General features: G+C 41.8%; 1 protein-coding gene across 1 annotated transcript in view; it reads right to left on the bottom strand.

The window, feature by feature from the left end:
- Positions 1–794: 794 nt before the first annotated feature.
- The window catches only part of bmp6 (bone morphogenetic protein 6), a 72080-nt gene continuing 57354 nt past the window's right edge, over positions 795–15520 (bottom strand). The window contains exons 5-7 of the mRNA XM_034706289.1: positions 5703–5779; positions 3227–3337; positions 795–2521 (exon numbers count right to left, since the gene is read on the bottom strand). Coding sequence (XP_034562180.1) covers positions 2372–2521; positions 3227–3337; positions 5703–5779 — 338 coding nt within the window. The 3' untranslated portion in view covers positions 795–2371. The remainder of the gene's footprint in view (positions 2522–3226; positions 3338–5702; positions 5780–15520) is intronic.

Here is a 15520-nt window from a genome sequence, read left to right as displayed (position 1 = left end):
ATGTGTGCATCCTCATTAAATGTGAATGTTAAATATCTGCGGTGTTTTTCGAGCCAGGTCGCTAAACCTTTCAAACACTCCAGGTAGTAGATCAGCACAGGTAGCTGGGAAGAGGATGAGTGTGAAACATGATGTCTGTGAAGGTTCTCAGTCCTCCAGGTCACGGTAATTTAAAGCTTGAACTGTAAGGCAACTGGACTTGGGACCCCTTTTGTGACTACCTGACCCCTTTTGTGACTACCTGAACACACCCACGACTGTTGGAGGCTTATATTTTCGAGCTCTTTACCGAAAGTCCAGTTGCCTTAGGATCAATCTTTGAAACATGAAGTTGATGATCTAGTGCTGAAGAAATGAAGCTCATACACTGCTCTTTGTTAAGACAGGTCTTATTTGAACTTTAACCTTTCCTCTGTAGTTTGATATCTTTGTTATTCTTTTGAGGTTGAACCTGAAACTGATGTTTGCTGCAGCTCAGGGTCAGACTGGCCGGCAGGCTTTGTATCAGCTGTGAGACTGAAGCTGCTGCATGAAGGGTTTCTGTTTGAGCTTTCTTTTGCTCATTTAGAAATTAATGAAACAAGCTTAAACCACCAATAAACTGTCATCATCCCACAGATCAATCGGCCAGGCCAAGAAGATGCACTGTGTTGCAAACCAATCTATCAGTTATACTTTTAAATTTTCCTCTTTTGTTCAACGTCACCTTCCATGCGAGGCTCATCACATCACTAACGCCCTTTGACCCAGGATATGGGAAAGTTGAGGCACCCTTTATACTCTAACCCAGGAACACAAACGAGGACGCAGCACTTTTTTGTCAGTAAAATCTTTTATGAATAGCACATGGTCGAAAAAACTCCAGTGACAGAAGTATTATATTCCTGTTTCTTCCTCGTGAGACATGGGTTGTGCACTGCCCATGCTTTTTTGTACAAAAAGAGTGAATAAGGGCAAAGTTGTAACATGAGAATTCATAATAAAAAATTCAAAAAATAAGTGTTCATTTTGTTCTTGTCTCTGTTAATAAGGTATGTGGTTTTACTTTTTAATAAAAGGTGCAATAAATAAGCGGAGAATGTACAAGTATTTACAAAAAACAGTCTTAACATGATCACAAATGTAAACAGCAGCTTACCAGAGGTATATTTTGTAATTTATGATTGGTTAGGCACATAAGGTATTTTGATTCTTGTTGGTATTAGTTTTAAAATATATTCTCTACAAACACTCCTCCTGTCATTCAAAGCTCACAGTAACATGTTCAATCTGTAAGACACAAATCTCAGCACAGATTCATCCACCTTGAAAAAGCAGAGAGCTAATTTCAGAGCGCTGGCACAGAAAGTGCTCGGCCGGCTGTTTTGGACTCAGATGTTTTTCCTCGATGTCTTGATGGGCTGTCAGGGGTGGAAGCGTTTGTTAACTTTGCACGAGCAGCAACATGGAAAGGGCCATTAGCGGTGTGTCGGAGGGATAAGGCTGTATTCTTCACTGCTTTGGAGAAAAACATCAGTTTAGCCACAACATGCATCATGTTGAACCATCGCAGCTCAGCGTGAGCCCAGCAAATATTGACATGGAGGGGATATTTGGAGCAGCACTAAAATAACCTGTGGTCACTTTGGTTCTGTCCGTATTATATTTTAGGAGGGCAAATATGGCTTGAGAAGAAAATACACCAGGAAGAGGAATGAAATATGAAACTGCAAAGCCCAATGTTTCAGTCTTTGCTCTTAGACTGAGTGAACATTTGAGACTCACTCAAACCATTTTCAGTCAGGCTATCAGTACTGTGTTAATGCTGAGTCATCCTTAGAGTTATGTGAAGGTCATCAGTACTGATTGGACGCTCTGCAGAGAACTGATCCACCATGTTTCTTTGTCAGAGGAGAGGAGGGAGGAAAGCAGCTCTCAGACCGGTCCCACAACAGCTCAGTTCTGCACTTGGTGAGGCAGAGTCCAGCTCACACACACACACACACACACACACACACACACACACGCACACACGCACACACGCACACACACGCACACACACACACACTTCCATAAGCACATAATATACAAACTAAAACACTCTCCACACACAGTCATTCACTCAGCTGTAGACCTATGAAATAAAAACTCCACTCAAGAAGGTGGAAGATAACCTGCCAATGAGGGACACACAGGTGGTGTGATGTTTGCTTTGGCTCCTCCTGGTTTGATGAAGGCTAATGTTCATGGTGCGTGGACGTTCCTCACTGGCTTAGGATTTGGGCAGGAAGTTTGTGTCTGGTTGAGTCAACATCTCTCTCGAGTCACTGTTGCAGTTGAAGCTCCGTGCCGACCCAGCTTTCAGTCACACCGTCAGCTCTGCGTGTTGGTGTCAGTGGCAGCCGCAAGCCCGCACCACCATGTTCTTGTACTTCTTCAGTATAACATTGGAGTTGTCGTCAAAGTAGAGCACTGAGATGGCGTGGAGCTTGGTGGGAGCGCAGCACGGCTTCGGCACGTTATCAGGGTTCATCAGGTGCACCTGGATGTCACATGAAACACTCTGAGCATTTGGAAAACTTCTATCAAACAGAATCCACATTCAAGTCAGAGTCAGGTTACATCATTTCATTCAAACCCAAATCTAAAACCTGGAACAATGGGTAAGTTAACCCTCCTGTTACCCTCAAATATACTAACATCTTTTATCCTTGGGGTCAATTTGACCCCAGCAATTTAAACCCCCCAAAACTGATTGTTACCCAGGTTTATGTGTCAGGTGCTTTATGTTTCTTTGTTGACTATCTAAATATATACCTTTAAATAAAATATATTTCAACCATAAACATTATTTAAAGCATTTAAAAGGACTATATTTGTAAAACAGAACATCAAACTGCTGGGAGTCTTGCAGTCACATGCGGAAGTGTCCTTGTTTATAGTGACCTCAATATCATCCAAAACAACCAAAATGTTGATATGAATTATATTATATAAAGCTAAAACAGCCTGGGGTCAAATTGACCCCAAGGAACACCAATGCTTTTTTTTTTTTTACAGGAAATTGGAACATATCAAAATTTTAATTTTACGTTTTCACAGTTGTCCCCATTAAATTAGAAAAAGTCATGAAACATGAAGCCAAAAAGATGATGTTAGTCATTAATTTAGAGACGTTAAACATTGAATGGGGTCAAATTGACCCCAAGGATAATAGGAGAGTTAAAGTCCTGTGAAAGGGTCTTACCAGTGTCTGTACGATGGCGTGGTTGGTGGCGTTCATGTGGGCGTTCAGAGGGAAGGAGCACTCTCCGTCACAGTAGTTGGCTGCGTAGCCTTCAGGAGCGATGATCCAATCCTGAGAGACGGGAAGGAAAAATAAGAAACAATGAAAGAAATGAATGAAACATCTTTGAGGACTTGTTTATCAGAGACAGAGCGGTTTGTTCTGGAAGAGTATAAAGGTCCTATCTGTTCCAGCCCACCTGTCTGCTGCTGTTAACCTCGTCTCTGAGGACAAACCCTCCTGTCTGTGAAATCACTCAGGGAAGCAATACTCCTCTCCTCCTTCCTTCCTTCCGCTCTCTGTTGCTGTTTTTTATCGGACGGACTCGCTGCATGTTTTACCTCTCACAAACTTGTTTTTGTGTTTTTATCTAGTGCACCTTCCTGTCTGTGTCAATAATCTCTGCCTCTGTCTTTTTCTCCTCACTTCCCTGTCTCTCCCTTTTTCTGTCCCACTGTATGTGTGTGTGTGTGTGTGTGTGTGTGTGTGTGAGTGTGTGTGTGTGTGTGTTTGTGTGTGTGTGTGTGTGTGTGTGTGTGTGTGTGTGTGTGTGTGTGTGTGTGTGTGTGTTCATCTTTACACAGAGGGAGCTGGCGGTCTCCCTCTAGATGTCAGTGCTGTGTTAACAGCTCCCACAGCCTGTTTAAAGGATGGACGTGACTCTGCCCTTCTCTTTCTTCCTCACTCTGTCTTCAGAAACACACAGTCTAAGACTTGAGTCCACCTCCAATACTTTAACAGACTTTTTCACTTCATGCAATATATTAAAGCCTCACACTAACCTGCAGTAGATATTTAATTTGACTTGTTTTGAATCCTTAATCTTTGAATATGGACAAGCTTTGAGAGTCAATAAGTTAACTACAAAGAGAACAAAATCAGAGGATTGTCAGAAAGGTTCTTTGAAACTGGAAGTATCAGGAACTTTTAGTTCCAGGAACTTCCCATCAAGGAACTAAAGGCGTTTTTACAACCATAGGAACTTTACCCTGGAACTACGTGCGTTTCGACCGGTGGATCCAGGGACTAAATTTAGTTCAGGGGTAGATAATCTCCCCCATAAAAAGCCCCTGCTGGGGGGGTAGTACTTTTCAAAGGTCCCGGGGCTTTAGGGGGGCAGGGCCTGCAATGCTGAACGTGTCTGATTGGTAGATTAACCTCAGTGTTTTTATTCCGCCCTCCGTCCACAATAACATCACACACATCTGTGATTCACTTGATTTCTCTTTCTTTCATTAGTTTTGATTTGTTCTATCTTTTTTGTATGTGTGTGTACTTTTCAAAAGAAGAAGCTGTGATTCTCTTGATTTAGCAGCTTGTAACAGTAGTCTTCTCTCAGTCCACCGTGAATACGTCTCTCCCGGTGTTACGGTTTTAAAAGTGACCCTGTAAACTGGAGACCTTCAGCTGAACGTGTCAGTGTTTGTGGAGTTTACACAGCTGTTGAAACACAGAGGGAGTTCCTGGGAATGCAAACTAGTTTAGTTTTTATTAAGATTTCAAAATATCCTCATCAGATATTTAAGGATCGTCTAAAGACGTTTATGAGGGATGCATCTGGCTGAAAGTCTCCAGTTAACAGGGTCGCTGTTTAAATCAAAACACCGTCCGATCCCTGCCACGGCTTTTTGAGTTCAAAAGGATTTTAAAGCCGTGTTGAAACGTCTTTGCTACTCGTGCTTATCTCCTCTCACGTGTTGATTCAATGAATCCATCTGTGATGAAATATAGCACCATCTAAAACAGCACCAGCTGAGTCTCTTCATGCTAACAGGCTAACTGTTGTGTTGCTCATAATGATACCTGCCTGTCCGTCTGCTTCTATGGTGTCATCTGTGATGAATGGCATTCCTCTTTGTTTTACTGCCCTCTACTGGTCTGGTGGTGTAGTCTATTTCCTTTTTTTTCTCTATACGTCACTGGCCTGATTTGCACAATCTACCCGGGACTTCAGCCCGCGGTTGAAACGCAGACAACAATGGGGGCACAGGAACCTTTTAGTTCAGGGTAAAGTAGTTCTGGGGGCTAAAAGACCCCAGAACTCTTGGTCCAAATGCACCTCAAGAAACTAAAGTTAGACCCTGGTTCCTGATATCAAACTGCACATAGTTCTTCAAAAGGTCCCAAATTCCATGGAAAAGTTCCTGTAATCGTAATGCACCTCAACATTGGCAGTTCCTTTAGTTGTTTGAGCCTCTGAAAGCACTCTTGAAATTTTTTTTTTGCTGTTTTTTGCTTTTTTTTGGAGGTGGATGTAGATCTTCATGCAAGGCTGCAGGAGCTGCTGCAGTGCAACATGTCTTTCAATTTTGCAAGCTTTAAATATTCCTCTTCAGTGTCCAGCTGTCAGTAAACACTGATACAGATTTGAAGCTATCCCTATAGCTCCACGTTTGGGGACTTCCTTGGGTGAGTGGAAAAAGAAGTTGAGCCCTACCTGCCACCCCAGCTCTCTGAAGCTGACGTAGAGCTCATGTCTCCGGCACGCTGTCTTCTGGTCACTGCTGTTGTAATCTGCAACACAGACACAGAGAGATGTTCACACACTTAGGTCAGTTTGTACAGACTTTCATTTGTGCAAACACTCCCAGGTGCCTGACATGATTTTACCCACTCAGAGTGAAATGTGTCTCCCACATGATTGATTAGACGGCTGTGGTGAAAAACCTTCCCAGGGAAAATGATTGTTTTTTTATTCCAATTAAACCTCCTGAAAGTGACGTCTTACATTATGAATCTGAGAGCAGCAGAAAAACACAATCCTCCTCATGTAATGCTCTGGGTGGAGACACATGTGAGGGTGTAGACCGGAGCGCGGGCCCAAATGTTCATTACACTGGTCACTTCGCTGTACATGCTCCGTAGTCATCTGTTGTCTAACTCACTCGAACACATGCCTAATTGAATTCATCAACATCCAAATATTACTTGGCTCCAGTGCAAGTGGTGACACAGTGACAAGTGTGTTTATGGACTCTCCTGCCCCGCAGCTTAATTATCTGTTCCACTGTGCAGCAGCGGGGTGGACGCCTGCAGACGGTCCCAGGTAGAGATTTGGTTTTCACAGGCGGAGAGGTCATTGTTGGCATCAGTCACCACGCTGAAGTCAGGACAGTGACACCGACTTTCCACTGACATTTCAAGAGCTCTCTCTCTTTCTCGCTCACTCTCTCCGTCTGTCTTCATTGATTTTATTGTAGTAAATATATTTTTCTTTAGAATCCTCCCAAAGGACGACTATAGGAGGAGAAAGGGCAAGCTACAGCTAATCTGAAAAGAGCAATACTCAGTAACGCACATTTGTTGTAGAAGTTGTCATTTAAAGGGACAGTTCAGGTTGTTTTTTGAGGAGGGGTTGACAACATAGAGTGATCTAGACCTGCTCTGTTTGTAAAGCGTCTTGAGATAATGTTTTTTTGATTTGGCGCTGTGCAAATGACGATTGATTGATTGATTGATTGATTGATTGATTGATTGATTGATTGATTGATTGATTGATTGATTGATTGATAAGCTATCAACCCCTGCAGATGAGCTCCACTCCACCACGTAACTAACAGCTTATTTGAACAAACTTCAACCCAAACAAGTAATGCATGTCCGAGTAAGTGTACACTCCATTTAGAAACTTATCAGTGCTTTACTTTGCCGTCAGAAGGCCACTTTGTTTTGCTCCATCCAAGGACATGACACTTACTTGTCCTCCCGCCTGCAGCACACTGATCAGCTGATCAATGTGGACACAAGAGGACACCTTCATTAAAGCTAGGGTTGGTAGTCACTGAAAACTAGCATGAATTTGAATGTAGCATGTCCTCAGGACTCCATCTAAACCCTCCCCCCCTCCCCTCGATGCTCTTCCAAAATGACGCCCCCGCTCACATTCACGAGCGCCGCTGATTCACGACCATATGATGGTGACTGATTCAAAACCGGTCCTCACCGAAACATTCTCATAGTGAAAGTTAAAAACACAAACAAACATGAAATGTACGCTCTGCAGGAGGCCGGCAGAACGGCAGGACGGGATCTGATTGGTTTCATCATTTGACTCCTGATGGCAGGGATTGGTTGGTGTTTTCCCAGGTTTACTCCGGCTGTAGATAGCAGCTTTTTTTACCTCTTTTTTATGAACACATTATGTATTGATCACCATCAGGACATAAAGATCATTTAACCAGTATAACAAAAAGTGGATCTAAATCTGACTACCAACCCCAGCTTTAACTGATCAGTGCACTAAGGGTGAAAATGCACGTGTCTTGTCCATGAGTATAGTGTAAAAACGAATGGGCTCTCTGACAGTGAAGTAAAGCATAATGTCCACATTGTATTCTTCCACCAACATGCAGTAAGTGTTAGGGTTAAAATTTATTAGAAGGTTCTCTACCGGTTCTCCGGCCTGGTTCTTGGGGGGTTAAGCTGACAGGGGGCTAACACAGTTAAGTATCTCATACAACCCTGCTTCAAACAGCTAAACTATCCCTTTAACAGCCAGTCTAAGACATGAGCAGCCCAAGCTTCCTGGTGGCCCTGTGAAGACTTAACAAAACGTTAAAGTTAAACCCTCATGGGAATTTAATTGTAGGTGTCTGTTGGTCTGCATATTCTCACACTGCAAAGTTAATTATAAAACTGTTAACCAACTGTTTTGGCAGAAGAGCTTCTGGTGGTGAGCTATTTTTGTTGTACTTTTTGTCACACTTGTCATTAGGGTTACGGTTCTGGTCTCTGATTCCATGTTTAGCCTGTTAGACTCGGTGCTTAGGATATTTAGCCTCCAACAACTTCACACACTGCAATAAACATCACCTCACAGCTCTGAGTCCGTATGCAACTGGGCCTCAAATCCAAAACTGTCATTTGCTACTTTTTCAGATGCAGTCATTGCATCGCCAGCCTGTTCAGTGGAGCTAATTATCCTGTCAGGCCATGCGAACATGGCTGTTTGCCTTTCCAAGGCAATAAATACAGAGCATCAGTCTGTGTGGAGACACGGAGGAACATTAACAGGAGAGCTAAATGTGCACGAACAAAACACAGTCTTAGTTTGTAAAGACGAGCAAATAAAACACACAGAGATTATGTCAATGAATGCAAACGCTCAATGTAATACTTTCAAAAGGAATACATCTGTGTGTGTGTGTGTGTGTGTGTGTGTGTGTGTGTGTGTGTGTGTGTGTGTGTGTGCGTGCGTGCGTGCGTGTGTGTGTGTGTGTCAGAGGAAAAGAGTGAGTCATTCAGTCACAGCCACCACCCAGTCACTTTTTGCACTAATTGCAAACAACAGCTTTGATTGGTCAGCTTGAGTTAGAGACGTACAATCACAAACACACACACACACACACACACTAACAGTAATGTGCAGTATGTACAAACACATTTCAATTACATAAGCGTCATTGATGTCAGCTCCTGACATCTCAACATCTATCATCCGATATCCTTGGACACTTCTAGTACACATACAACCTCACACACACAACCTCTCTCTCTCTCTCTCACACACACACACACACACACACACACACACACACACACACACACACACACACACACACACACACACACACACAATGACCTGAAACAGCCAAACACACTTACAAACTCATTAAAAAGGAGAGCTGTGACTTAGATTCACCACTGCCGGTTGCATTTGTATTTCATCATCAAATCACATTCAGCAGACACACTGACCGCTCCGCCAGGACCTGTGTGTTTGACCTGGACTCATGTCAAATAAAAGTCAGACAGAGAGAGGGAGAGAAAGCTGGATGTGTCACTTGGATTCATGTCAGCTAAAATTAACCGAGGAGAAACAGAGAAAGTAGACAGAAAGGACTACAGGGATCAGGGAAACAAAGATGGCGGATTGGCCTTATGGTTTCTACCACCTCTGCAAAAATGTGCAGGAACTACACAACAACAAGGCAGGGTGTATAAGAGCATCTCTATACAGCATAGACAAACACAGGAATCCCCTACGTCATGCTGCACTGATAAGGATGACTGTAATTACACATGTTCCTTAAAGCTCCCGTGAGGAACGTCTGGTCTGTGGCATCTTTGGTCAAACTGGAACTCCTCATCTCTGCTGGTTTCATCCTGCACGTCTGTCAGATGTGTTTTCTAATGAAACATTTCAGCCTGAGGTCTTTAAACAGTCAAATGTACCATATTAAGGATTTTAATGTGTGTATACAAAGACTGTTTGGTAATGCAGGTAATCACTTCATCTGACACAGTCCCAGCAGCAATCATATCAGGCATTAAAAACAACAGAATAGAAATGAGATATATTTTTGATTATTGTCTCTTTTGCTTAAAACAAGCTGAAACTCCTCACCGGCCAGTCATATAGCTGAAAGCAAACCTATTTAGCATACATAAAGTGAGTGTGAAAACAAATCTTATTATATATATGTGGCAATGTTAACTAAGGATGACTGTATAATTCAGCATAATGTCAATAGAATGGAAATTTTGTAACATTCTGAAAATTAGCATTCAAATGCCTTTATGCTGTAAAAGATGACAGAAAAATTAAGCAAACATAAATATCAGTGTAAGTGTTCCAACTGTGGGCATGACATATCAAGTTCTACTTTAAGTCCTTTTGGCTCTCAGCACAGCAATAATGCATTTGAAAGTTATAAAGTGGTTTGCACTCCTCATCAAATTAAATGTTAGCATACACATGCAGCATTGGTCACAAGGAGCCAGTTTGTTACCAAAATGTTGCAACTGAAAAGGGACAACCAAAAAAAGGTGGTTATCAAATGTTTGTAAGCCCCAAGGGTGCACTCTTATTTTAGTATCATTATTGTTCTTTATTTTTTATTTAAGTTTATATTCATAATTAAATATATATATTTTTTAATGCAATAATAATAACAATAATAATAATAATAATAATAATAATAATAATAATAATAATAATAATAATAATAATAAAACTTGTTTTATGATTCTTATTATTATTATTTTATTATTGTGGTTATTATCAATATCATTATGACCATGTATTTATAGTAATAACTATAATGATAATTATAATATGTATTATTATTATTATTATTATTATTATTATTATTATTATTATTATTATTATTATTATCATTATTATTATTATTATTATTATTATTATTATTATTATTATTATAGTTTGAGCTGGATCAGGCTTGGACCAGCTCTTAGTTATGCTGCTATAGGCTTAGACTGCCGGGGGAACTGACACACTGACTCACTGGGATTCTATCTCACCCCCTTCCCCCCAACCCCCCCATCACTTACTTTAACTCTCCCTGTCCCATTAAAGTTACTAACCATAGACCTTTCTGGAGTCCCTGAGCTCCCTTGTCTCGTAGGTTCCTCTGAGCTGCCGTAGACGTCCTCCTGCTGTGGACGTTCCAGACTCCAGCTGATACGGATGTGCTGGACTCCAGCGGCAACACCTACTACTACTCGTCTCATCACTATCACCGCTCCCTCTCTCTCTTATTCTCCTCTATCCCTCTTTCCAGACCCAACTCGGTCGAGGCAGATGGCTGTCTAACATGAGTCTGGTTCTGCTCGAGGTTTCTGCCTGTTAAAGGAAGTTTTTCCTCTCCGCTGTAACTAGCTAAATACTGTGAGGTGCAATGCTCATGATGGATTAAGGTGGGGTCAGACTGGGTTTTATCCTGTCTTGGTGTTGGGTCTCTGTTCATAATTTGACATAGAGTGGTCTAGACCTGCTCTGTTTGTAAAAGAGTCTTGAGATAACGTTTGTTGTGATTTGGCGCTATACAAATAAAGATTGATCGATTGATAATTATTCCCATGTATTTATGACAACAATAATAATAATATTACTTATTATTAATATTGTTTCTGTCACACCCATCCATATTTTCTTCAATCCTCACCGACAGAGATCCATCCTGAATTCTTTCTCAGCTTCACATCCACAAACAGACACACACACACACACACACACACACACACACACACACACACACACACACACACACACACACACACACACACACACACACACACACACACACACACACACACAATACAAACTAACTTCATACCAACATACCAAACATATCATACCACCAACGTATTGAACTGTGTGGAAGTTTGAAAACTGTGCCCCAACAATTATAATTCTTACCCAAACTGTTTGCATCACATTTAACCAAACTCTGCTCTTCACATTTCCTGTCAGATGTCACCAAAAAAACGAGCTGAGGATTAATTGCTCCCAGGACGAAACCAACAACTGTTTCTTTGTACTGCAGCAAAACAGGAATATGTGCTCCGATTGGTCCAGTTAATTTGGCTGGAGGCAGGAAAGACGAGGTCAGACTGGTTGCAGGAGGCGTCATGGGGCGAGGTCAAATGGTCATCCGTAACCTTCAAATACAGTCAGGTGTTTCCCCAGCCTAACGTTCCTTCCTTTTTCATAGGAAGGACAGTTTGTTAATGTGGAAACACAGTTACTGTCTGTGTTGGTGTTCTCTGTGTAGAGCTCCATGTAGATCTGTGTGTGTGCAGATGATCCACATACATACAGGGTCACATGTGCTCATCCTGTCTCTCTGCAGACTGAATGTTCTGCTATAGCACTCAGAGAGAATCAGGATTAAACAGATTTACTGTGCAGAGGCTTTAGATGAGAAAACAGGCTGCAGGATTTAACTTCTTCTTTATTTCTTATATTAAATAAATGTTGTTTCCTTGCATTGTAAAGGCACGGTAGCCGTGTGTGGGGTGTTTATATACAGGAAAATCCCAGGGGCAGAGGAAAAGTGTGACTAAGCTGATTGGCTGAAACACTTGACTGACCTGATTTGAACTTGAGGTGATGTTTACAGAGCGAGGAGCTCACATGTAACAGTATTACAGGAAGGTGAGGCTTTGAAACATTTAGCATATGGATATTTATGAGTGTGGCCCTCTGGGACGCCAAGAGCTTCAAGCTTGTTTTCTGTATTACATTTCTTTCTGAATGCTCCCAAACACTGACACACAGTAACACACACTCAGAGACCCCTTTTCCTTCATCCAGGTCTGGTTTATGATCCGTGACATTCAGCTGTGGGTCAGATCGCAGCCCAGGGTGGAGGCTGAACGTAGCCCCAGAGCTGCCTGCTCACTCAGAGCTTCAGGTTAGTCTGGTTAAAGCATGAAATAACACTGAATAAAACTGATGGTGCCTTTACAACTCTTCAAGTATCACAACTATAAAACACAATGATAATTATGATCAGTTTGTAGTGCGGCTGTGATAGTGTCATATTTGTTTGTGTATCTATTTCCTCTGTGTAAATCTGCTCAGACACATTTTACTGAATGAGAATGAGAGTTGGCTCTAACACACAAGATATATTACTAAGCAACATATTTTCTTTTCCTCTACAACACACACACACACACACGCACACACGCACACGCACACACACGCACAGTTCATTTTCCTTGCACCTCTTGCCCTTTAAAGCCATCAGCCTTCACAGTCTGTGGGGCTCTTTAAGAGGAATAAAGCTGATATTTACTGTGGGCTTTCATGGAGTGTAAAGGCCCAGATTTGTGGTGCCCATAAACCACATCTCTCCTTCCTGCCTGTAAAAATTTAATGCCACACAGCTACCGCTGAGCTCCGGCTCCCATGAGGCTTCTATTCATTTCTCTTTCCTCTCCTCCACAGAGAGGACGTGGGACTGAGTGTGAGAAAATTGACTCTGCATGTTAAACCTTTAACATTCATTTGAACACTAATAATATCTATTACCACACTTTTTAAAACGTATTGATAAGGAGGGGTACGTTTACATACAAATGAATTAAATCAATTCATTAGTGAAGTTAATGCAGATGTTTTCATGATGCTAATTCATTAAAATAATGCTTTGGTAATTTGGAGAATATGGTTATTTGATAACATTAGCGGAGCAAAAATTCTGAAAACAATGAGAATGATTTTTCTACACAAAAAGAAAACTTATTGAACTTTTACCTTGTACTTTTTTGTTATCAAATCCATAAAAAAACACAATGAGTACATATAACATGTTTAGGATTAAGCTAAGTTAACTGTCTGCTGTCTGTAGTTTCATGTTTTTGTTCAGGGAAGATTAGCACAAGTGGAAACTTGTGCTAAAAACTGCAGTTCCTCGAGTGTCCACTTGAGGCTGGCTACAGAAACACCAGAAACCACACACACACCCATTCAAAGAAGACGCTCTTTACAGCAGAAATAAACATGTTTACAGCCTGGTTCAAAAAACAGCTTTGGTCTGAATAGCTCATTTCTTTTTCGACACACATTTTCCACAATGAGAGGCACAGCTGACTTGATTCACAGGTGAGAACACTGTAGCTGTGAGCGAGGTGGATAATGGCCTGTCTCTACCTTACACTTAACCTAACTTTTGTTGAGTGTCAATAAAGTCAGCTGCGCCTCTCATATTCAAAATCGTAATCTTAATATCTTCTGAACTGTCGAGTTATAATAAATTCACCCCCGTACAGTGTGTGTCTATCGAGAAATGAGCTATCCACACCTAAACTGTTTTTTGAACCAGGCTGTAAACATGTTTATTTCTGCTGTAAAGATCGTCTTCTTTGAATGGGTGTGTATGTGGTTTCCTGTGTTTCTGCAGCCAGCCTCTAGTGGACAGTCGATTAACTGCAGTTTATAACACTTCCGCATGGGCTTCATATTTATAGGCTGGATGTTGCCGCTTGTTTTAATCTCACGATGATGGAAACTTTTTAAAAATATAATTTCATTACCTTAAAGCACCAGCAGCACTTAGTTCAAACCATGACCTCTAGTTTCAGCTGCCTCTTAAACTCCTACAGACTCCTCAGAGACAGGAGTTAACTTCATCGACATAGCAATCTAAATCTAACCAGCACTAAGCTGTACTCTCATATTAAAGCAGTGTGTAACCTGGAAATGCTCCTCTCTGTTTGACCCTGTGACGCTGAACTCTGCACAGAAATGATTCACGCAGATTTCAGTGAGGTGTGCCAGAGGCGACCAGCTTCCCACCCTCTCTATTCAAAAACAGGGGAACACTGCATCTTAGTGAGTCCTGTGCTGATATTAACCTTTCCCTACACTACCTGCTATTCATTAGGCTCCAGAGAAACCTGAAGTATGTCAGGAGGAAAAGCCAATAAATCATATTTATCACATGCTGTTCCAAAAACACAAGAATTAAAGGTGGTAATTCAGAATGCTGTAGCAGTGAGTGTGTTTGGTGTAGGAAGTGTGTGTGACACTCGATATTAAAAAGCCGTTTCCATCGCAGCATGCCGCAGCCTCTCAGACCGCTTCACTGTAACTCTATAGCTGCTCAGGCCGTCCTGAATGAAGAGTGGGAGAGATTGCAGCTTTGACAGTAGCAATTATAAAAACTCCCACAGAGGTGGTGCTGACGGAGAGTTTAAAATAAAATCTGAGTCCTGCACCGGAAGAAGGAAGGAGAGAGTCTCAGCAGCCGTGAAGACATGAAAGAATAACGTCACTGTTGTCCCTCACATTTCTCCTCTCGTTCCCTCCCTCCAACCACTACTACTGAAGTTTATCTTTCTTCCTGTCTTTCATCACAGAGGTTATTAAACCCTGCGAGGGAGCTCCGCCATGTCTAATTACTCCAACAGTAAACAAAGGAGGTCGGGTGGGGAGCGAGTGAGGAGAGCGCGGAGGAGAAGAGAGACAGATGAAAAAACACTGCAGGCCGAGCGCCGTGTTATTATAATTCTTTAAGCGATACTGTTAGCGTGGTCAGTCTTTTAGCTCTGCAGCTAATGACTGGCTAGACCTAATTACAGGCCGCATGAGCTGTGCCGGGACGTGATACTCCTTCCCCGGATGGTTGTTAACTTCCCCCACAGCCAAAAAACCCAACCCAAGTCCCATTACCTCCGTCCTTCTACGCCCACAAAACCCCAAATTACCTTTAAAGGTGTTGTATTGTTCTTTTGGCGAGGTACACAGCAGCATGTCCACTGTGCTCACATCAGGCACACCCACAGGGACAGAACCAGCGTGCTGACTCAAGTATTCATGCAACACACTCATAACTCACAATTAAAAGTGAACCAAATTCACAGCTTTGCCAAAAACTTGACAAACTTCTCGCTGGACTGCTCTGTGTGCGAAATGTAAAAAACAAAGATGATTAATTACACATATAATTACGCTGTCATCTCAAACTAATGCTGCAGAAATGTTTTTGGCTGAATTTGTCCTCT

The sequence above is a fragment of the Notolabrus celidotus genome, chromosome 17 (genome assembly GCF_009762535.1).
Source record: "Notolabrus celidotus isolate fNotCel1 chromosome 17, fNotCel1.pri, whole genome shotgun sequence".
NCBI classification, from domain to species: domain Eukaryota; kingdom Metazoa; phylum Chordata; class Actinopteri; order Labriformes; family Labridae; genus Notolabrus; species Notolabrus celidotus.
Note: the sequence above shows the minus strand (reverse complement) of the source record. Positions and strands in the feature narration are given on the sequence as shown.